The sequence below is a fragment of the Microcaecilia unicolor genome, chromosome 7, assembly GCF_901765095.1.
Source record: "Microcaecilia unicolor chromosome 7, aMicUni1.1, whole genome shotgun sequence".
NCBI classification, from domain to species: domain Eukaryota; kingdom Metazoa; phylum Chordata; class Amphibia; order Gymnophiona; family Siphonopidae; genus Microcaecilia; species Microcaecilia unicolor.
The window spans coordinates 28,940,967-28,965,087 of record NC_044037.1 but is presented as its reverse complement, the minus strand read 5'-3'; the positions used below and the strand labels follow the sequence as shown (position 1 = coordinate 28,965,087).

Here is a 24,121-nt window from a genome sequence, read left to right as displayed (position 1 = left end):
CGGCGTAGTTACGCAAACTCCGCAACGCGTAGAGCGCATCGACGGGCGTTACGCAGGCCAACCGGCGTATTTGTGTTCTGTGAATCGGGAAGGGTTTGTTGTTAAACTGGGGGTTCTGGTGTGCTTGTCTGTATTTCTAACTGCTTGATTCTTTCTTTGTTGTTTCCCAGGTTACAGGAGGACCCTCCGGCTGGAGTGAGCGGAGCCCCTTCGGAAAACAACATCATGGTGTGGAACGCGGTAATATTCGGGTGAGTTGGAAACCGGTTGCGGCCTTCCGTGCCGGGGACTTTCCTGCCCGCTCGTGACTGGGAGATAAGCTGCTTGTGAGTTGTACCCCATCAGTTGCTGTGGGCTGTGCCCCCCCCGCCAACTCGTGAAGCGTTAGGATTTCTGATCTCGCATCTAGAGGCTGGTGTGCTGGGGAGACAAACCTTAAGAGGACCTTTTTGATGCTGCTTTTAACTCCTAACCCTTATTCACTTGTTCAGAACCCATATTTTATCACCCTCACTTTAATATTCCCTTATCTCCTGTTTGTCCTAATTAGATTGTAAGCTCTGTCGAGCAGGGACTGTCTCTTCATGTTCAGGTGTACAGCGCTGCGTACGTCTAGTAGGTCTATAGAAATAAGTAGTAGTAGTAGGCAGGAAGACACCAATATGTTGGTTGTTTCTCTGTGAAGTTGCATTGGGAACCATCGGCCTAGGCTCGATGTTGGGATCTAGTAAATGTCCTTTTTAAATGCTCAGGCTGTGTGATTTTAGGTAAGGGGTAGAGGGATGCTTTAAATGCCAGATCTGTGGGAGCCCTGAGATCTGTTATTACTTTAAGACTGGAGTGGTTTGTTGTTTTGACAGTAGCTAGTGCTTACAGTATGCAGCTATTCTCGTGGTCGACTGGATCGAGAGTGAAATGTTAGGAACAGGGAGGGTGGGAGAGGGAAAGCTGTTACTGGGGAGGGATTGAATAGAAGTGACAGAGGGAATAAGTTGGACAGTGTTAGGGAAGAGAAAGCACAGATGTGGGGGTGTTGTTGCAGAGGAAAACGCCTAGATGCTTCAGGTGATGGACAGGGAGAAGGTTGGAGACACGTTCAGCAGTTCAAGGCATGCATGACAAGGAGAAAGATGCTGTACACCAAGGGTCTTGAAAAGAATAAGTGCTTAAAATGTAGAGGAAGGAGAATGAGACAGGCTGCAATCATTTGGGGGAGAAAGGCAAGACTGGCAAGAGGGACATGAGGACATCCTATAGATTTCGGGTGGTGGGGGGGAAGGTAGAACATAGAAGGTGAAATCATGGGGAGGGTAGAAGGAAGGAGAGATATGCTGGATTTCCAAGGAGAGAGAGACACTAGATCCAGCTGTATTTCTCACCACCAGAGCTGGAACTACCTGTGTCCCTTAGTGAGCCTCTCCAGAAGGGCTGTATCCATCTGAATTTCGCTGTGTCTTTCAACTTTAAAATACTGTACCTAAAGATACATGTTAACATGTTATCTTCTTTGTGAAGGATGGGTCCCTTTTTGAGACGTTTCCTCAGGTATGATTTTTCACATGGGACCAGCCAGATCCAGCCCTTCTTGCTACGAATTGCTGCTGTATCTGGCATGATACTGAGCTAATAATTGGATTTATTTATGATTCAAGCATATTCTGTGTGTCTGTTGGGAATTAGTCCTGGATCCATGTAGATATAAGCCTTCTGTTGAAAAAAATGTGCAGAATTCAGGTTGTTGTTTACAGTGCTGTATTGTAGATTTCAGTGCTGTACTATATGCCTTTTTTTCTTATGACAATATTTCTATATAAAAAGAAAAAAAATATAGGCATGTAGTACAGTAACGAAATCCACAATACAGCACTGCAAATAACAAAGCAAGCTATGGAGCACCGACATACATTTTGCATATAACCTTCCCTTCCTAACAGAATGCAAAACCTAGGAGGTTTAATAAAATCTCATAAGTTTGCTATTGTTTTCAATAGTGATAGCAATTGTTTTGTTCTGACCAATATGACGACAAGTTCTGCCCACAGGCTTCAGCCTAAATAATGGATGACAGAGGTTCATGCCATCTCCGGTCATTAAACATCCTTGGACAGCAGCTTCTACAGACAAAACTGAATCACAGGGAAGGACCTAATAGTCGCAGCGGGGACTCCCAGCCTACTGACAGCAGCATCAGAGGGAGGGAGGGAGTGAGGATACAAAAGTTATTTATTATATTTATATCCCGCTTTTATATCAAAGCGGGTTACAATAATCACATACATAAAACCATGACACACAAACAAAATAAACTGTTCAGATGAATTGCCTGGCGCTAAAAAGTCATGTCAAGAAAAGCTTTCATAAAATATGCTTTCAAATTTCTCTTGAGCTGTATTTGAATAAAGTGTCAAGTATCCAGGTAAATGATTCCATAAATTTGCCCCATCAATAGAAAAGGAACGATTACGTCTGTGAGACAACTTGCAGAGACACATAACTGTATAGTTTCTTCAGAACACAATGTGTGTAGGTTTGTACATAGAGAATTCAAAAATATTTTGGAACTGTATTATAAACTTGTTGATGAATCAGAACAAGCACTTTGAACAAAATTTGAAATTTTACTGGTAGACTGCGTGTCTTCTTTAAAATAGGTGTCATTCTCAAATCTAGGAATAACAGTAAGTAGGTGAGCAGCAGCATTTTGGACAATTTGCAGTGCCTGCAGTCTGTTAGAAGACATAGCCAGATAAAGAGAATCACAAAAATCCAATTTCATTATGACTAGGCTCTGCAAGATTGTTTGAAAATCATATTCAGAAATCATCCCCTTCAGTTTACTATAGACACACACTTTGAAAAAGAGGTAGAAATAACATGATCAGTCTTTTTGTGTAGAAAAACAGTCTAACATTACTTTTAGATTACAAAGAAATGACTTTTAACCATAAAACTCAGACCCTGATAATCTAACATAGAAGGCAGAGAAGGATTCAAACATCTACCAATATACATAATTTCTGTTTTTGCTAATTTCAAAGATGGCTTGTGTTGTTTCACCCAGTCACCAATCTTATCTAAGTATGTGAGTAAAGTCTGAGCCAAATTCTGAATATCACCTGATATAGGGGAAAAAAATTTGGATGTCATCCACATACATTCTGAATGATACTCTGATTATCCTGAAACTGCATAATCAAATATGACATATATATAAATTTTAAAAAGTAATGCTGATAAGGCTGACCCCTAAGATGTCACGATTTATGGAGTATATATCAGAGATAGACAAGAAAAGGGAAGGTTGAGAGATGCTGGATTTGGGGGGGGGGGGGAATACAGGGGGTAAATCACAACAATAGAATGTAAGTGGAGGTAGAGGGAGATGTGCCCTTTTTATTAAAAACAAAACATTAATCTCCAGAATTCTAATAAAAGCAATATAGCCAAGATGGCCGGGGAGCTCTACACATAATGGAACCTGCACTGCCTCAGCTGGGCATCTGTATTGCTGTGCCCCAGTGCCGTTTTACTCACCTGTGGCCCTAATTCCCTATTTCTACCCCCTTCTATTACATAATACCACAAGAAAGAATGTATCCAACTGCATCTAGCAATAATTCAAAAAAGAGGTGTGATGTCTACCCTGATCCAGCACTAAATTTCTCCAGAAGGGCTATACCCCAGCTAATTCAGAACTTATTCCCACCAGAACAGCCTGATTGACTCTAATCCAGCAATAAAAGGACTGTGTCTATTAGGATACATTACCAAGTTTCACCACATTGTAGTATACAAAAAGAAGAGCTGTACAAATTCTCCACCAGAACAGTGCACCTGGATCCTGCAGTTATTTTCACCACATATGCTTAATCCACCTGCATCTTTCATCAATTTTTACCACAAGGGCTGTATTCACCTTGATCCAATTATATTTTTCAGCAGAATCCAGCTGTAATTTTTGCCAGAATGGCTGAGCGCACCTTGATCCTGCAGTAATTTTAACCACAAGGAACGGATCCACCTGGTGGACTACATTAGGGGCTTATAAACCATTTACTTATGTTTGAACAAATGAGAGGTCTGCATGAAGTGGCGGAGTGGCCTAGTGGTTAGAGCACCAGTCTACCAATCCAGAGGTGGCCAGTTCAAATCCCACTGCTGCTCCTTGTGATCTTGGGCAAGTCACTTAACCCTCCATTGCCTCAGGTACAAACTTAGATTGTGAGCCCTCCTGGGACAGAGAAATATCCAGTGTACCTGAATGTAACTCACCTTGAGCTACTACTGAAAAAGGTGTGAGCAAAAATCTAAATAAATGAAACAAAATATTTTTATCATTTGTCCCTCAAACATGCTCAAAATAGAATAATCCATTTGTCTCTAAAATGTCAACTTTCTCAAAATAGATTAGGTGAAAATGTGATTCCATGTGCCCCAATGAAAGTAGAGTTTAATTTTACTTCTATTTAATTACAGTATATTCCATCTTTATAAAACCAGGCTTCCTAAAACAGATTACAACAGTTCAGATGAGCCCATCAGGAAATAGGCTAGCCTCACTTAAATTTGGCCATGTATTACTGCAGTGTTTCCTAAACCTGGTCCTGGAGGGGCCCTAGCCAGTTAGTTTTCAGGATATTCACAATGAATATTAATGAGAGATTTGCATGCAGTGGAGGCAGTGTATTCAAATCTCACTTACGAATATTTGTTATGGATATCCCAAAAACCTGACTGGCTGGGGCCCCTCCAGAACCAGGTTTGGGAACCACAGCAGTAATATGTGGCCAAATTTAAGTGTGGATATCCTGTTTCCTGATGGGTGGGGTGGGGTGCCTCGGACCAGGTTTGGGAACCACTGTATTACTGTATTCTATAGAAGTGTAGAAAAATGAGTACAAAATACAGAGTTTATTACTGCTGTTTCTACCAGCGACAGTATTTTTGTGCTGTTATAGTGATATTCAGTTTTATTTCATGATATATCTAGATATGGGAACTTTTCAGATCAGTAAAAAAAGCTGTAAAAAAAATACCCTTTATGCTTCACCTTTTAAGGAACTACCTATCCAGCCGGAACAACTTTAGACTTTTTAAAAGTGGACCATACATAGGCAGTCTGTTTTTTCTAATAAACTTTTTGCAATTGTTTTTAATAGCATCTGCTATTGTTTGGGGTGTACCAATATGGCGGCAAGCTCCATCTGCTGGCTTCAGCACCCATAATAGGCCAGATAGGCTGCCATCTCCAGTCTTGATCTAAACTCCTTGATCCACGTCATTTTCTCTCCTCCCCGGAGTGCAAAACCTTCACCCCTAAATCTTATCTTCTGTTGCCGCAGGGCATCAATGACCAGCTACTCCAAACACAAGTTTAAAAAAAACTAATAAATGCAGCTTGTTACTCCTTTGAACCAGTGGAGAAAGACAGATTCTGCTGCTAGTCACACCCTGTGACATCACCATGGGGGCTTGACTTAAGGCGTGCAAGAATGCTACCGGGTAGCAGGAAAGTCCAGGAGAATAGTTCACAGAGTTAAAAACAAAAAAACTGTAGAGGTATTAAAAAAAAAAGGGGAGGGGGAAAGAAATACAAAATTGTTGGAATGTGGACTTTTTATAACAAAAATGTGAAAATTTTTAAAGTTTACTAAAGGATGTGGGAGGATCCCACAGTATCCATTGTTTACTTTTTGCCAGGGGTAGGTCAGGATGTTAATCACAATTTACCAGTGTGTTTTGTTTTTTTTTCCTTTTATAGGCCTGAGGGAACGCCTTTTGAAGATGGTGAGTCTGTATTCAAATTATTTGTATATTGTGTTTTTGTAGCTAGGTGGTTAACATTAACATTTTTTTTTTAATTTTTATCTGCATGACTTAATAATTTGTTAATATAAACTGTCAGTGGTGTAGCTAGGATTGCATGAACCTTGGGCAGAAAAATGAAGATGTGGTGAGGGGGGGGGACATCTATAACACACCCTCTCCAAAGGTGGTAGGGATATGGGGGGAGGCACCTTCTGGGCTCAAGTAATTAAACATCCCAAAACAAACCTACATAGAAAACCTGTCAATAAAGCAGTACTAATGTCCAGAAATTAAATAGCAATAACTGTTTCTTTAAAAGCATCCTAGTGTACTGATGTACTTCTTACTGGAAAAACAGAACAAGCTAGACTTCTACAGATCCCCTACACAGAAACTAAACATAAGGGTTCTGATGATCAAAACTCCAGCACTGTATGGAACAGCGCCATAAAATTACCACCAGAACAGCGCAGCAAAACTACTACTCTAATGCTCAGCGCTAATTATATGCAAATACAGGCACACTGTTAGCATTGAGTCTTAGGGAGGATTGTGCTGGCGCATGTGCTCAAGAGTTGTGTATATACCCACTTCCCAGTCAAACATTTTAGGGGAAGGAAGAAGAGCTGCCATGACTGTGATGGATTGAAGCTTTTCAGAGAACACTCCAGATCAGGGACACTCACTCTAGGCTGATCTTGGGAGGTGCCACCACTGGAAGATCACGCCCTGCTGGGCTGGGCCTGAGAGAACAGCTGCTACTGCTGAATTCAGGCCAGCCAAATCTGTCATTTCAGCAAGGATGGGGGAGGGGGAGGTTGCTTCTGGGCACTCTGGCTCAGTGCAAACATCCTAGTAGGGTTTACAACGTTAAGGGTGTCCATGTTAGCTGCGCTATTCGTTGTGCATAGGAAATGTACTCATCTGCATTCCTTCATCCTAAGTTTGCATGCTTATTGCACTGTCCTTCATCATGTGTGTTGGTTTCTACACTCCCAACCTTTGAGCATTGTGTGCTTGCAAATGCAAGGGCTACTCCAACGCGAATGGCCTCTAGCGCCCCACATTTGCTTCTGAGCATTGGGGCCTAGGAGAATACCTTTGCCGCCCCGGCCTTCAACACAGAATAAGCAACCACAAACTAGAAATAAGAACTCTTGAGAAGTCTAAATTAGAGACCGACCAAATCCAGCGGTTTTGGTTGCAGCTGAAACTGAATCCATGGCCCAGTTTTGGCCAGAAACATGGTAACTGAAACTGTGCCTCCACTCCCCGACAGAAAACGCATCCCCTTCCCTGGGCTTCCCACCACTCCCCTGCAAGCCTTCCTTGCCTCATTCTTTTCAGACTAATGGGGAATGAAAGGTGTGCTTTCCACCCTGTCCTAGATGTTTGCTAGTACTCTTGTAAGTCTTTCTTGACATCTCTAATCTGATAGGCTTGCATTTGTCTCCCCTAGAGCACCTTTGATGTCTTGATTCTTTGGCCATTCATTTGATACAATATGGTCTAGTTCTGCTGATTATAGTAGGGTGTGTTATTGTAGGGTAAAATCAAATCAGATCAAACAGTGTTTTAAGAATCTTTTCTCAGCCACAGCTATAGTTATTCATGACTAATGGTTTCAGACTTTTCCTTTATTAGTTTTTGTAGTAATACAACCGGTCTCTCTTGGGGCTGTTGGTTTTATTTATTTTTACACACACATAGCTTGCCAAACCCCCAGGTCGCCATGGCAACTAAAAAATCGGACCTGGCACCTAGGTTTCGCAGCCCAAATATGCGCAGCTTAGTTGGGCTACAGAAAGCAAGCCAACCAACATTGGCAGCAGCCTTGGTACACTTCCTCCCTCCCTCCATTCCCCAACCCAATCCAAAATGACAACTCTTAACGCAGGTATACCCAGCACTGTACCCAACCCCCTCCTGGCTCTGGTCAGAAGTGAAAGTTAAAAGAAGAATGCTACGCACAGAACTTTCTCTTCAAATTTTGCGTTAGGTGCCAAAGCAGCAGCAGAAGGTCTGGCCTGACTTACAGCCATTCTTCTTTACTTCCAGTTCTGAGCTGCAGGCAGGCCGGTGTGAGAGGTGAGGGCTGGGTTGTTTATGCTGTGGAAGGAGAAGGCAGAAACTGTGAGTTACAAGGTTTGTGAGAGGTGGGTTTGTTTGTGCTGCCCTAGGAGGTGGAAGCTGAGCAGGAGAGGGGAGTGGTGGTAGATGTGAGAGGTAAAAGCTGGATTTGCTTGTGCCGAAGAAGGTGGAAGTTGTGAGCCTAGGGGGAGGGGGATATGAGAGCTGTGTTTGTACTAAAGAAGAGGAGGATGAAGCTGTTTGTTTGATGGGATGGGGATGGGGAGGAGGAGCAGCAGCAAGGGCCAGGTGTCTGTGTGCCACTTGAGAAGGAAGGAGAAGAGTAAGGGCTGGATGTCTGTATGCCACAGGGAGGGAGAGAGTTCGGGCTATCTGTTCGGGAGGGAGCAAGAGCTTTGGGTGTCTGCTGTGAGGATGCAATAGGGAGAGATCTATGCAAGGGTGAGGGCAGTTTGAAGCAGGAAGGGAGAGAGCTGAGTGAAGAGTGCTGGAGTGAGGGAGGAGGCAGTGAGAGAGAGCTCTATTGGAATGGGGATGAGAGGCAGAGAGAGAGAGCTGTGGGGTTAACAGGAGGCAGAGAGAGCACTATGTATGTGTGCTGGGAGCAGGGAGGTAGCCACAGGTGGGCCAGGGCTCTTCCATTTACATCTCAGGCCCACCCAGCAGTGACTGGCAGAACAGAAAAGCAACCACTAAGTGCCAGTTTTCTGACGGCTGACCGACGGATGCAGATGGCACTCCCTCCTCCATCCACCACCGCTGATGTGGTCTGCATATGGCAGCCTGAGGATCTGCAGTGGCAGTGTCATCCTCGGAAGGCAGCGTGAGACCTCCCAGATGCATGTGTGTTGATGAGCTAAACATGCCAGACGCTGGAGAGCCAAGGAGGCTCTGATAAATTTGGGACAGGAGTTTCTTCCTAGTCTGGGATTTATATAATATTGTTTCCAATTCCTTAGGTTGCCGCTCTTGATTCCCTAGAAAACCCAAAGTACGTAAAATATCCCTCATTTTTAAATATTGAAAAAAAGGAACTTATGTCCAATAAGCTCTTGCATCTGTTGCATAGAGATCAGAGTTCCCTGAGGACATGGGTTTTTGTAGTACACAATTTAAACTCTCTAAATCCCTCCTCAGAGTAGCAAAAATAACTAGAGGAGAAAGATAAATAGTCTTGTAAACAACTATAGGGATTATTATAGCCAGTAAGAGCTAATTTGTCCTTGACCAACCGAAGGTTATGTAGAATGGGTAAAAAGGTGATTGAGGTCTTGTCAGCTTTTATATAAAGCAGCTCAGATCGGATTATGTTTTAGGGAATTCTTGGAAGATTTGTATACTAGGGACCCCACAAGTCAATCAGCTGACATACAAGCCTACTTAGAGGCCTCCGGCTTGGCTCTCCTTTCTTCCGCTCAGAGCGACAGCTTGGATGTGACAGTGGCATCTGAGGAGGTTGATAAGGCCATCAAAGCTCTGGCGATTGGTAAATTGCTGGGTATGGGTGGACTTCCAATATTAAAACCTTTACTCCTGAGCTGTCCTCCTTGATAGCAGATGTTATGAAAGGGGTTTGAGGAGGGTGCCCTATGAGACCTGCAATGTTAGATGCCTGTATTTCTGTCATATCAAAGCAGAGGAAGAATAGGACCTTAAGAAAGGGGTTAGAGGAGCCCTATGAGACCTACAATGTCAGATGCCTGGATTTCGGTCATATCAAAGGAAGGGAATGATAGGACAAAGTGTTGGTCATAACACCCAATATTGGTTCTTAATACTGATGTGAAGGCTTTGGCTAAGGTTCTGGCTGAAAGACTTGGAAAAGTGTTATATACCCTGGTCCCATCTGGACCAAGTAGATTTTATCCCAAAAAAGTAGGCCGTGGACAATATGGGAAAACTGATTAACTTAGAAGTGCACAGCAGTCCTTTCTGTTGGAGAATAAGGCAGCAAAGGCATTTGATAGGGTCCACTGGGGATTTGTAGATCAGGTGTTAAACCTGGGATGGGGGAGGCTTTTTGTAGCTGAATAAAGGGTTTCTATAATAGTCCACGTGCCTGTGTTAGTCAATGGGGGAAACTCTGCCATGTTCTCTCTCACCAGATGTACTGGGCAGGGGTGCACTATCCCTGCTACTCTTAACACTTGTAATGGAGCCATTGACCTTGACCATATGCTCTATCTATTTGGGAGAGCAGGATGGGGGGATATGGAATATAAGATTAGTCTCTTTTCAGATGTAGTTCATTTGTCTTTCATATTAGAGAGCCTCATGGGTGTGGGGATCCCCTCCGGGTCCTGTGGGGTTCTTGTGGAACTGTGCTTTGTTTTCCCTCTCCTGAGCCGCAGGGTGCCCTTCACGCACATACTTCAAGGTACTCTGATGGTCTAGTGGTTGCTTCAGGGCAGGAAAGGTCCCCACTCTTTGCTGCCATTTATCCTCGTCTCGCTGCTGCATGTTTAAAATGGCCACCCAGACTTCAAGCGGTGGCCTCGTAAGACTTCCGCGGATGGATGGGTGCAGTTGTTCATCCGTACGTGGGTGGGTGGGTGGGTGGAAGGAAAGGGGTTCTAAAAAGGATGGGATTGTGGGTGCAGGGAGGAGGGAAAAAAGATTGGTAAGGGGCAAGGAGGTTAGATTGAGAACAGGAGCTTGTACGTTGTTCCTTAAAAGGTAGAGGACAAAAGATTTTTTTTTTTTTTTACTTATTTGACAGCCTTTTTAATGTACTTGAAAGCTTCCCATATGTAGATATAAAAACTGAATATCGCTAAAACAACTTCAGAAATTATTGTAGTTACTAGAAACAGCAGTAATAAAGGCTGTATTTTGTGCTCATTTTTTTTATACTGTTCTATAGAATACAGTAATACATGGCCAAATTTCAGTGAGGATATCCTTTTTACTGATGGGTTCATCTTAACCCATTAGTGCCCAATGTTTCCATAATAAAATCCCATATGGGAACGTTGGGCACTAATGGGTTAATCTGCCTTGGGAAGCCTGGTTTGGAAATAAAATTGAACTCATTGGGACACGTGGAATCGCATCTTCACCTCATCTCTTTTGTACAAATAGATTATTCTGTTGTGAGCATGTTTCAGGGACAAGTGGTTTTCGTAAGTCAAAATAATAAAAATAAGTATTTTCTTTCATGCAGATCTCTTTTGGGGGGGGGGGGCAAGGTGACTGCGATGCGGCGGGGGCTGGGCAGGCCGGTGGCCAGGATGAAGGAGATTACTTGAGGCGGGGACATGTTAAATTTCTGTCCCCGTTCAACTCTATTTCATATCCCTGATCACCCCACTTCCTAACGTGCTGGTAGAACTGAAGGCCTATTCTTCGGTTTCTAAATTAGCATGGGGGGAAATGGAGCACTTAATCTTACTCTGATATCCACACTTTACAGGAATTGCAGTCATCCTTTCCCTTTTGTTGTGTTAAAATTGGGTTGAAATATTTGGGGATTTGTTTGCAGCCTAAATAATGAACAACTTTGAGACCAACTATCCCAAATTGTTTTTGACCATACAAGAGGATCTGAAACACTGGAAGGAACTCACTTGGTTTAGTAAGATCTCTATGATCATAATGAATGTCCTGCCCAGACTTCTTTTTCTCTTCCATGTCTTGCTAGTGACAATTCCAAAGAGGGCTATAAAATCTCTTTCCAGGATTGTTATCCAGTTCAAAAAGTCTAGGTTTACAAGAGCAGTGTTGTATCAAAACACAAAAACAGGGGGCTTGAGTGTTCCCAACCTTTTGCTTTGTTATCGTGCTGCCCAGGCAAGAACCATTTGTGAAATGGTTCCAAAATCACCCTTATAAGCTATGGTACGTATAGAGCAATGTCAGGTAGGGCCTGTACCATTGAAGTATTTGTTGTGGCTTCCCTAATAATACCATCAGCTGCAGATGAACACTTCTCTAGTGATTCTCCACACTTCTCGAATATTTATTTATTTGTGACATTTATATCCCACATTATCCCAAACAAGTTTGAGTTCAATGTGACTTCCAATCAGTATAGGATACATAACAAAGAATAATGCATACGAAAGTAATTAGTTGTTAGAATCCAAGTTTACAATACAGTATCATAAACATACTGGGATAGCTATGGATTTTTAACATTTAGAGAATCTGTTATGAATGAGAAATTGTACATGAGGCAAAGAGAAAGTTAATGGTAAAATAATAACCAGTTCAGGTGGTAATTGTTGAGATATGGTTGTTCTTTGTGAGGGCTTGTTTGAATAGGAACAATTTGAGGGTTTTGTGAAATCTAGTATATTCCTGTATATTTTTTATTTTGGGTGGTAAGGAGTTCCACCATTTGGTTTCTAGGTAAGTGAAGTCTGCAGCATGGACAGTTTTGTAGATCACTTTTTTGTAATTTGGGAGGTGTAGTCTGCGATAGTTTCTTGCCTCATACTTAGTTTCTTTGAAGTAAGTTGATTAATGGTACCGTATAGTCTAGAGCTGTGCAGTTTTGAAAGATAAAAGGTACATAATTTGAAGGCGATTCTTGCTTTGATGGGAAGCCAGTGTAATTTGATTAATAAAGGGGAGGCACTTTCAAAATGAGAGATTTTGTATATGAACCTGGCTGCAGTGTTTTGAGCTGTTTGGAGTTTTTTTTCAACAGGTACTTCTTACAGCCAGAATATATTTTTATTATTTATTGCATTTGTACCCTACATTATCCCACCTTTTTGCAGGCTGAATATGGCTTACACAGAGTAGGGTTATGATAAAGTCAGTACATGGTTTAAATACAGTTGATCATAAGCTGAGGTAAAAGAGGATTTAGATAGGCGGATGTTGGGTATGTTGTGTGAGAAGTGTTTTAGGTGTGCTTGGGTGGTTTGGGGGATGATTTGTATCATTGAGGGTGACTTTTGTAAGCTTTGTTAAAGAGGTGTGTTTTCAGAACTTTGCGGAAGCTGGTTAGATTGTTCATGGATTTCAGGGCCTTGGGTAACGCATTCCAAAACTGTGTGCTTTTGTATGCAAAGGTCGTAGCATAAGCCTGTTTGTATTTCATTCCTTTTCAGCTGGGGAAATTCAGATTGAGGAATTTGCGGGCCGATCTTTTGGCGTTTCTGGGCGGTAGGTCCACTAGGTTTAGCATATAGAGTGGGGCGTCTGCGTGAATGATCTTGTGCACGGTTGTGCAGATCTTGAACTCAATACGTTCCTTGAGCAGGAGCCAATGTAGTTTCTCTCTTAGGGGCTTCGCACTTTCATATTTAGGTTTTCCAAAGATGAGTCTGGCTGCCGTGTTTTGGGTTGTTTGGAGTTTTTTTAATGGTCTGTTCTTTACAGCCTGTGTACAGAGCGTTGCAGTAGTCCAAGTGGCTTATTACTAGTGACTGTACCAGGGTGCGAAAGACGTTTCTTGGGAAAAAAAGGTTTAATTCTTTTGAGTTTCCACATCGATTGGAACATTTTTTTCATTGTGTTCTTCACGTGGGTATCAAGTGTGAGGTTTCGATCAATGGAATTTTCAGGTTTTCTGAGATAGGAAGTGTGCAGTGAGGTGTGATTATAGTGGAGTAGTTGTTTGTGTTGTATTGGGAGGTGAGAACTAGGCATTGGGTTTTTTCTGCGTTGAGCTTTAACCGGAATGAGTCTGCCCATGGGTGCATGATCTGGAAGCTCTGGTTGATCACGTTGGTTATTTCGTTTAAGTCACTCTTAAACGGGATGGAGATTGTGATGTCATCGGCATATATGTAGGGGTTAAGGTTTTGATTGGCCAAGAGTTTGGCTAGTGGTATCACCATTAGGTTGAAGATTGTAGGTGAAAGGGGGGATCCTTGAGGGACTCCACATTCCGGTGTCCAAGGCGGTGATCTGGCAGTATTCGTTATAACTTGGTAGGATCTAGTGGTGAGGAATCCTTTAAACCATTTGAGAACTGGGCCTCCGATTCCGAAGTATTCTAGTATGTGTAATAGTATTCCATGATCCACCATGTTGAAGGCATTAGACATGTCAAATTGTAATATGAGTATGTTCTTGCCAGTTACAATTGTTTTTTGAAGGAGTTCATTGCAGACACAAGTACGGTTTCGGTGCTATGATTTGATCGGAATCCTGACTGTGACTCGTGTAGAATATGAGTGTTTGGTCAGATAATCCATGAGCTGCTTCGTCACTATGCCTTCCATCAACTTTGTAGTGAGTGGGATAGAGGCGACTGGTTGGTAGTTGGTTAAGTCCATTGTGCTTTTCTTGGCGTCTTTTGGCAACGAGGTGAGTAGTATGTTTCTGTGGGGAAGAGACCATGTAGGAGTCTATAGTTTACTTGGTTCGTGAGGTCTTTTTTAAAATTGTTTGGGTGCAGCTCTTATTAGGCTGGTAGGGCAAATGTCGAGTTTGCACTGAAATTTGGCATATTTATTGAGCCAGTGTGTGAGTTCATCTACTGAAATTAAGTCAAAGTTGGTCCATGATCGATCAGCTGGGTATTCCCCGGGTATTGGGTCTAAGCATTCAAGGATGCTTGAATATTCAATGGTGTTACTTGGTATGCGTCGGAGCTTTGTGATTTTTTTTGTTGAAATACTTCACTAGGTTGGCTGCCGATGGGGTGTCTGTGTTGTTCGAAGTGACCCGTGTGGTGGTTAGGAGATTGTTTACGAGTGAAAAGAGTTTGTGTGTGTCCTTGTAATCTGGTCCTATTATGGTTTTGTAATACGTTCTTTTGGTATGTCTGATGCTGTATTTGTATTTTCTTTGTAACTGTTTCCATTCTGTAAGTGTGTGTTCGTCTTTTTTTTTTTTTGCTCCATGCTCTTTCTAGTCTTCTGACCTGTGTTTTTAGTTCTTTCAGTTCTTCGTTGAACCATGGCATTACAATAATCGAATTGGGATAATGTTAATGATTGTACCAATAGTCTGGATGTTTCTGATGAGAAATAGGATCTGATCCTTTTTAGTTTCCAAAGAGACCTGATTTTGTGATTACTGAGGAAACTTGAGTATCAAATGTTAAATGTTTGACTATAATTATACCTAGAATTTTCAGATTATTGTCAATTGTGAAACTGTTGTAGTCGTTTTGGTCAAATAGGTTAGTAATGACCATGAATTTAGTTTTTTCTTTAGCTTTAGTTTGGATTCTGAAACCAAGGTTTCCATCAAATTTAAGCCAAGTTTTGCCTTTTGTAAGATGTCTTGAATGTTCTTTTTGAAGGTTATGTATATAGTAACATCGTCAGCATATATGAATGTTTTGAATCCTGCTGTTTCTAGTCTGTTACCTAGTGGTGACATCATTACATTAAACAGAATGGGCAATAATGGAGAGCCCTGAGGGACACCACAGTCCAGTGACCAAGGAGATTATATTGACTCTTATGGGAGCAAAACATTTTCAGTTGTCTCTTTATACCCCCATTTGCTATAACCCTTTATTATAACAAAAGAGAGGGAACAAAGTACAAACTAAAGTCCAAACAAAAAAAAAAAAACAGCACCACGGGCCTTTAAAAAGTGAAAGTGCCTTGGTGCTTTGTAGCTTTTACTACATGAGACGTGGGGTAAGGAATAATATATTGTAGAGGAATATATTCGAGTTCCATATCATCAAGCTGATCAATCCATAGACTGGTGGGTTGTGTCCATCTACCAGCAGGTGGAGATAGAGAGCAAACTTTTGCCTCCCTATATGTGGTCATGTGCTGCCGGAAACTCCTCAGTATGTTCTCTATCTCAGCAGGTGGTGGTCACACACAGCAGCAGCAGCTCTGGCTAGGCCTCCAAGCCTAATTTTTAGGTTTTGTTGAGTGCCTGGGGTTGAGGGCTCTTTTGAGCAAGTGCAAACCTGGTGGTGCCAGGTCCCTCCTTTTCTCCCCCCTCCCGCTGGCTCCGTTAAAAAAAAAAAAAAAAAAAAAAAATTTTAAACGTCTTTAAAGGCGTTTATTTCGACGTTTATTTAAGCGTCTATTGCAGCTACTCACTGGGACACCAGGTCGTTACAACTCGGAGCGGACAGCAGGTAATTTTACCTTTTTATAGCGGGCGGGGGTTCCCCGATTCTTCTCCTCGTGGCACATGGCGTCGGAGGGCGAGGGCGCAAAGGGTCGCTCCCCGGGTCGCTTGAGCGCTTCTAGAGGGGATGCGGGGGTCTTAAAGCCTGATTCGCCCTTGTTGGGTGGCAGTTTCGTGACCGATGAATGTCCCGGTCCTTCCTCCGGCGTGGCGGTTTTTCCCGCCATAAACGCCCATCCCCCGCTCCTCGCCTCCGCCATTTTGGCCGGCCACGCGGCTCGGACGGCTTCTTCTTGGGCCGCCCTTGAGGTTGGAGACATTAATGCCATGAACGCCCTTAATTTGGGCGACGGCACAGAAGCGGCTAAAGTTAAGAGCCGTTCTTCCCGCGCGGCTCCTTCGCGGAGTTTCGCGCCGGACGCCATTTTGGATGCGCAGCAGGCCTCTCCCCCGCTGTTGCGAGCGCCGGTTGAGAGTGCGCCTAGGGCTGTTGCCCAGGCTGCGGAAGTGCACAGTCTGGGGGGTTTCTCCCCCGAGTTTGTTTTGCTGCTGCATCAGGCCTTCCTCATGCACAACGCTGCCCCCGCTCCCTCGTCTGGTAAAGAGGTTGAGGTTCCCAGAGGTAAACGCCCTCGGGTTGATTCCCAGGCCTTGGAGGAATTTGTCTCCTCCGATGTAGATGAGGGCAGCGTGTCTGAGGTCTCCCAACGGTCCTTTGCGGATTCCTTGGAGGAGACGGATCCCCGCTCGGATGGAGCGGATGACCCCTCTGCAGCGCGGCTTTTTCGCCCAGAGGATTTGCCCAACCTGTTGTTACAGGCCATGGACACTTTGAAGATTTCCTCTCCGGAGGACGTCTCTCCCTCAGCCCCTGTTGGCTCTGCCATTATGCTGGGGACGAAGCGCCCGCCTAGAACCTTCCACGTGCATGATGCCATGCACACCTTAATTTCGGCTCAATGGGATGTCCCAGAAGCGAGCCTTAAAGTGGCTAGGGCTATGTCCCGCCTCTATCCTTTGGCTGTGAGTGAACGTGAGGCCTATCTGTGGCCTACCGTGGATTCTTTAATCACTGCGGTGACTAAGAAAACGGCATTGCCGGTGGAAGGTGGCACGGCCCTAAAGGACGCCCAAGACAGGAGATTGGAGGCGGCCTTAAGGTCGTCCTTTGAGGCGGCTGCTTTAAGTTTGCAGGCCTCAGTTTGCGGATCCTATGTGGCCAGGGCGTGCCTGACTATGGTGCAGCGGGCTTCCCCCTCGGATCATTCCTTGAGGGATGATTGGCCAGCCCTGGAATCGGGCTTAGCCTATGTGGCAGACTTGCTGTATGATGTCTTGAGAGCCTCAGCTAAAGGCATGGCTCAGACAGTCTCTGCGCGGCGGTGGCTTTGGCTGAAACATTGGTCTGCTGACCACGCCTCTAAATCCCGCCTGGCTAGGTTGCCTTTTAAAGGCAAGCTGCTCTTTGGGGTCGAGCTGGACAAAATCGTGACCGATCTCGGCACATCTAAGGGCAAGAAGTTACCAGAGGTCAGGGCTCGGGCTAGTGTTCGTCCCGGTACCTCCAGAGGACGGTTTCAGGAAGCCCGTCGGTACCGCCCGGGCAGGTCGGGTTCTTCTGCCCCCTCTTCCTTTAAGAGGCATTTCTCCCCCAAGCAGCGTTCCTTTCGCAGAGACCGCCGTCCCGGAGGTGCTCCCTCCGGTCCTCCCCCAGGGTCTCGTACCCAATGACGGGGTCTTGGTCCACGCCCCAGTGCAGATTGGAGGACGGCTGTCCTCGTTTCTGGGCGAGTGGACCACAATAACTTCAGACGCTTGGGTGCTGGAAGTCATCAGAGACGGCTACAAGCTAGAGTTCTGCCGACCCTTAAGAGACGGGTTTGTACTCTCTCCCTGCAAGTCTCCGGTCAAAGCTGTGGCAGTGCAGCAGACTTTGGACAATCTGATCCGCCTGGGTGCGGTCGTTCCGGTGCCAGAAAGTCAGCTTGGCAAGGGGCGTTACTCCATTTACTTTGTGGTACCAAAGAAAGGAGGTTCTGTCCGGCCTATCCTCGACCTCAAAGGGGTCAATCGGGCCTTGAAAGTGCGGCACTTTCGCATGGAGACTCTCCGCTCTGTTATAGCGGCAGTGAAGGCAGGGGAGTACCTGGCTTCCTTGGACATCAAGGAAGCGTACCTGCATATTCCCATCTGGCCTCCTCATCAACGCTTTCTGCGTTTTGCAGTCCTGGGCCGACACTTCCAGTTCAGAGCCCTCCCGTTCGGGTTGGCTACTGCTCCGCGGACCTTTTCCAAAGTAATGGTGGTCATAGCGGCCTTCCTGCGAAAGGAAGGAGTACAAGTCCATCCTTATCTGGACGACTGGTTGATCCGAGCCCCCTCTTATGCAGAGTGCGGCAAAGCTGTGGACCGGGTAGTTGCTCTTTTGAGCTCCCTGGGATGGATCATCAACTGGGAGAAGAGCCAGCTGCGCCCGACTCAGTCCCTGGAGTATCTGGGAGTTCGATTCGACACCCAAGTGGGCAGAGTGTTCCTGCCAGACAATCGGATTGTCAAACTTCAGGCTCAGGTGGACCAGTTCCTGGTAGCCTCTCCTCTTCGGGCTTGGGACTATGTGCAGCTGTTGGGCTCTATGACGGCCACGATGGAAGTAGTGCCCTGGGCCAGGGCTCATATGAGACCACTACAACACTCTCTGCTGCAGCGCTGGACTCCGATGTCGGAGGATTATGCGGTGCGTCTTCCCTTGGATCCAGCAGTGCGCAAGGCGCTGAGCTGGTGGATGCAGGCAGACAAGTTGTCTGCAGGAATGCCTCTGGTGACCCCAGAGTGGATTGTCGTCACGACGGACGCCTCATTGTCGGGCTGGGGAGCCCACTGCTTGGGAAGGACAGCGCAGGGGCTCTGGTCTCCTGCAGAGGCGAAGTGGTCTATCAACCTCCTGGAACTCAGAGCCATTCGGTTGGCGCTTTTGGAGTTCATCCCGGTACTGGTGCTGAAGCCTGTACGGGTACTGTCGGACAATGCCACGGCTGTGGCCTATGTCAACCGCCAGGGAGGTACCAAGAGCGCCCCTCTAGCCAAGGAGGCTATGAGTCTATGCCAGTGGGCGGAAGCGAACCTGGAACAGCTGTCAGCGGCCCACATTGCCGGAGTCATGAATGTCAAGGCGGACTTTCTCAGTCGCCATACCTTGGAGCCCGGAGAGTGGCAGCTATCTGCTCAGGCGTTCTTGGACATCACGAAGCGCTGGGGCCAGCCGAGCCTAGATCTGATGGCGTCATCGGCCAATTGCCAAGTGCCGCGCTTCTTCAGCAGAGGACGGGACCCTCGATCCCTGGGAGTAGATGCTCTTCTCCAACAATGGCCGACACAAGAGCTTCTCTATGTGTTCCCACCCTGGCCCATGTTGGGCAGGGTCCTAGACCGGGTGGCAAGACATCCCGGCAGGATAATCCTGGTGGGTCCGGATTGGCCCAGACGTCCCTGGTATGCGGACTTGATCAGGCTCTCAATCGACGATCCTCTGCGGCTGCCAGTGGAGCAGGGCCTGTTACATCAGGGTCCCGTGGTGATGGAGGATCCCTCCCCCTTTGGTCTTACGGCCTGGCTATTGAGCGGCAGCGTCTGAGGAAGAAGGGCTTCTCAGACAAGGTCATCGCCACTATGCTGAGAGCGAGGAAACGCTCTACTTCTACTGCTTACGCCAGGGTTTGGCGTATCTTTGCAGCGTGGTGTGAAGCAGGCTCACTTTCTCCCTTCACTGCTCCAATTTCTTCAGTGTTGGCGTTCCTGCAAGAAGGTCTGGACAAAGGCCTGTCGCTCAGTTCCCTTAAGGTCCAGGTAGCGGCTCTGGCTTGCTTCAGGGGCCGCCTGAAGGGTGCTTCCCTGGCTTCCCAGCCAGATGTGGTGCGCTTTCTCAAGGGAGTTAATCACCTGCGCCCTCCTCTGCACTCAGTGGTGCCTGCGTGGAATCTCAACCTGGTGCTAAGAGCATTGCAGAAGCCGCCGTTTGAACCCTTGTCGAGGGCATCTCTGAAAGACCTGACGTTGAAAGCAGTCTTTTTGGTGGCTATCACTTCAGCCAGAAGAGTTTCCGAGCTCCAGGCGCTCTCATGTCGAGAGCCTTTTCTGCAGTTCACTGAGGCAGGAGTGACTATTCGCACAGTGCCTTCCTTTCTGCCCAAGATTGTTTCTCGCTTCCATGTGAATCAGCAGCTCTGTCTCCCTTCCTTTCGTAGGGAGGACTACCCAGAGGAGTACTCTGCTCTTAAATATCTGGATGTGAGACGAGTCATCATCAGATACTTGGAAGTGACCAATGATTTCCGGAAATCGGATCATCTGTTTGTCCTGTTTGCAGGTCCTCGTAGGGGTCTGCAGGCTGCTAAGCCTACAGTGGCAAGATGGGTCAAGGAAGCCATTGCAGCGGCTTATGTGGCCGCAGGGAAGGTGCCGCCTATCCAGCTGAAGGCTCACTCCACAAGAGCTCAGGCGGCCTCGATGGCAGAGGCCGGTTCCGTCTCCTTGGAAGAGATATGCAAGGCGGCAACTTGGGCTTCGGCCCATACATTCTCCAAGCATTACCGCTTGACTGTGGCTGCTCGGGCGGAGGCCCGGTTTGGAGCTTCAGTGTTGCGGTCAGGGATTTCTATGTCCCGCCCTGGGTGAGTACTGCTTCGGTACATCCCACCAGTCTATGGATTGATCAGCTTGATGATATGGAAGGTAAAATTATGTATAATCATACCTGATAATTTTCTTTCCATTAATCATAGCTGATCAATCCATAGCCCCTCCCAGATATCTGTATTGTTTTATTCTGGTTGCATTTCAGGTTCAAGTTTACTCTTCAGTTACTTCAGAAAGACTTCGTGTTCAAGTTTTTTCACTTGGATTCTTCAAGAGTTAAGACGAGTTTGTGTTACAGTGAGCTGCTGCATTCCTCTCCCCTCCGTTTTACGGGGCTGGATTGAGACTTATAATTCTGCCGGCACTCCCTCCCGCTTCGTGCGGCTGTAGGGCAGTTTTGTACCCCTCCCGCTTCGGCGGTGTTCGGGTCAGTCAGCTCCTCCCGCGGTTGCGGTTGCAGGATAAGCCAGATCCCCCCGCATCGGCGGGGTGGTGTCCCTCCCCCGCTCCGCGGGGATGAGCTGGACGGATTCCCCTCCCCCACTTGTGTGGGGATGAGCTGGGTTAATTCCCCTCCCCCGTTTCGGCGGTGGTGAGCTGGGCAGAGTGTCCCTTCGTGGGTGTAATTCTCTAAGTGCTGAGTCCTGCGGATGGAGCTTTGATATCGACATACTGAGGAGTTTCCGGCAGCACATGACCACATATAGGGAGGCAAAAGTTTGCTCTCTATCTCCACCTGCTGGTAGATGGACACAACCCACCAGTCTATGGATTGATCAGCTATGATTAATGGAAAGAAAATTATCAGGTATGATTATACATAATTTTACCTTATTCCCCAAGTTTTCCACGTCATCACTGTGACCCCTGACGCAGGTGCTAGTCACCGAAACACGGCCCGTGTCGGGTCTTTTTGTCAAGGCTCATTCATTAAAGAACTGTGTTCCATTTTTAAAGGCCCGTGGTGCTGTTTTTTTTGTTTGGACTATAACCCTTTATTACCATCTATTTATAGAACTTGGAGGAACTTGGTTCTAGCCTGTTGGAGTCGGTTATTGACTGAAGCTACGCTTATTCCTTTCAGGGATTTGACAAGGGACTATAATCTCCTCCAAAGTCGTTATTTATTTATTTATTTGTAACATTTATACCCCGCACTTTCCCACTCACTAGCAGGTTCAATGCGGCTTACATAGTAAAACAGGTTAACAAAGTGATATAGAATGGGTGCAGCTGTGATATTGTAAGTAATGAGGTGGTCGTTTATGTGTGGATATGTTAAGATAGGCAAGGAAAGGAGGATGGAAGTGGTAGGGGAATGGGAGGAGGGTGAGTATTGAGAGTTAACGTGTAGTTAGTATGGGAAAAATGTAGGGGAGGAGTAGGATAAAGGATATATTGGATTGTGTGGGGATGGGTAAAAAGAGGGCTATACTAAAGGATTAAAATAGGGGAGCATATTCCGGTTTTGTATTCATAGATTGGTCTTGTAGTACACATGGACTTGTAATTTAATTCAGGTTATTTGTGTAGGCTTGCTTGAAAAGGCAAGCTTTTAGCTTCTGGAAAGGTAGAAGGTCATTGACTATTCGAATGGATCTTGGTAAGGCATTCCATAGTTGACTGCCTGTTACGGAGAAGTTGGATGCATAATATGTCTTGTACTTAAGTCCTTTGCAGTTGGGAAGATGCAAATTGAGATACATTCGAGAAGATTTTAAACCGTTTCAGGCTGGAAGGTCAATCAGATTATACATGTAACTTATTTACATTGATATATTATCTTGTATCTAAACTTGAAGGAGTGTTTGGAGTGTGTACATTTTTAGAAGATGTCTTTGAAGATTTTTTTTGTATACCAAATATTTGGTGGGAACATTGTTTGATTATCTTTGGGATTCCATTTCTGTTCCTCTGCGACAGTGATGGGAGCAGGAGTTGGATGCAGTTTTTACACCGACTGAATGGGAGAAAATGGAATAATCCTTGACAAATATTGCATTGTATCCAGTTTTAAAGAAATCAGTGTTAAGATGTATTGTTGGTACCCTCAGGCCAACCCAGCTTGTTGGCAGAGATGTGGACACAAGGATACTTTGAGGTACATTTAATTGATGTCCTCTAGGGTGAGATCATTTTGGAGTATTCAGATTCTTTGTATTACAGGTCTGATGGCCTGACCCAGGGATCTTTTTGTTCAACAGAGAAATACCAGGGTTTTGTAAACATCAGTCTGTATTAACCAGACATTTGCTAAGTGCTGCTAAATTGATTCTGGTAGCGGCTTGGAAAGATCAGAGTCCTGTCTCTGATCACATTGTAGATTTAAATTGTTTGAGCATTCTCTTCTCAAATCGCTCTCTGATATTGGTATTTCCGGCACCACCTTGGAATGGTTTACCTCTTTACTTTCTAGGCGCTCCTTCTCAGTATCGCTCTCTTTTTCTGTGGTGTTATCCCTTCTTCTCTTTAATATCTTTCTAAGTCTTCTGGCCTCTCTTAAATCTCAATGCTAATTTTTACATATATGCAGATAATGTTTTACTAGTTTTTCCATTTTCCTCTTGTCAAATTGATCTTACTAGAATTCAGTCTTGGCCCAAAACGTTGTTGTAAAGTCCAGTTTCTGTTCTCTCTGGAAACTTTGGTCAATTGTTCGTACTTTGATTTTGCTTCTTTACATTTCCTGGTTCATGCTTTTGTTTTTTTTTCAAAACTTGACTACTGTAATTCTATTTTTGCAAGATTGTGAAATATTCAGCTGAAACGACTTTGCAGACCATTTTCTTTATTCAGCCAAACAGTCAGATCATGTCACTCTGTTATTCTTGCATCTTCACTGGTTAGCGTTTTCCCTATAGAGTTTTCTTCAAGGTCCTTTGTTTAGTTCACAATCCAGTTTATTTTAGAAAGAGAAGGCCGGCCATCTTCCGACACAAATCGGGAGATGGCCGGCCATCTCTCAAGGCCAGCAAAATCGGCATAATCGAAAGCCGATTTTGGCCGGCCTCAACTGCAGTCCGTCGCGGAGCCAGCCAAACTTCAAGATGGCATGTCGGCAGGGTATAGAGGGCGGGACGGGGGTGCTTAAGAGATGGCCGACTTCGGCCGATAATGGAAAAAAGAAAGCCGGCCCTGACGAACATTTGGCCGACTTGGTCCTTTTTTTTCACGACCAAGCCTCAAAAAGGTGCCCCAACTGAGCAGATGACCACCGGAGGGAATCGGGGATCACCTCCCCTTACTCCCCCAGTGGTCACCAACCCCCTCCCACCCAAAAAATACAAAATAAAGAACATTTTTTTGCCAGCCTTAAATGTCATAGCCAGCTCCCTGACAGCAGTATGCAGGTCCCTGGAGCAGTTTTTAGTGGGTGCAGTGCACTTCAGGCAGGTGGACCCAGGCCCTTCCCCTCACCACCCCCCCCCCCCCCACCTGTTACACTTGTGGTGGTAAATGGGAGCCCTCCAAACCCCCCCCCAAAACCCACTGTACACACATGTAGGTGCCCCCCTTCACCCATAAGGACTATGGTAATGGTGTAGAGTTGTGGGGAGTGGGTTTTGGGGGGCTCAGCACCTAAGGT

At 45.4% G+C, this 24,121-nt stretch overlaps 1 protein-coding gene across 1 annotated transcript in view; it reads left to right on the top strand.

Moving 5' to 3' along the window:
- Positions 1 to 24,121, top strand: part of UBE2A (ubiquitin conjugating enzyme E2 A) — a 35,268-nt gene that overhangs the window by 663 nt on the left and 10,484 nt on the right. The window contains exons 2-3 of the mRNA XM_030209814.1: positions 171 to 251; positions 5,762 to 5,787. Coding sequence (XP_030065674.1) covers positions 171 to 251; positions 5,762 to 5,787 — 107 coding nt within the window. The remainder of the gene's footprint in view (positions 1 to 170; positions 252 to 5,761; positions 5,788 to 24,121) is intronic.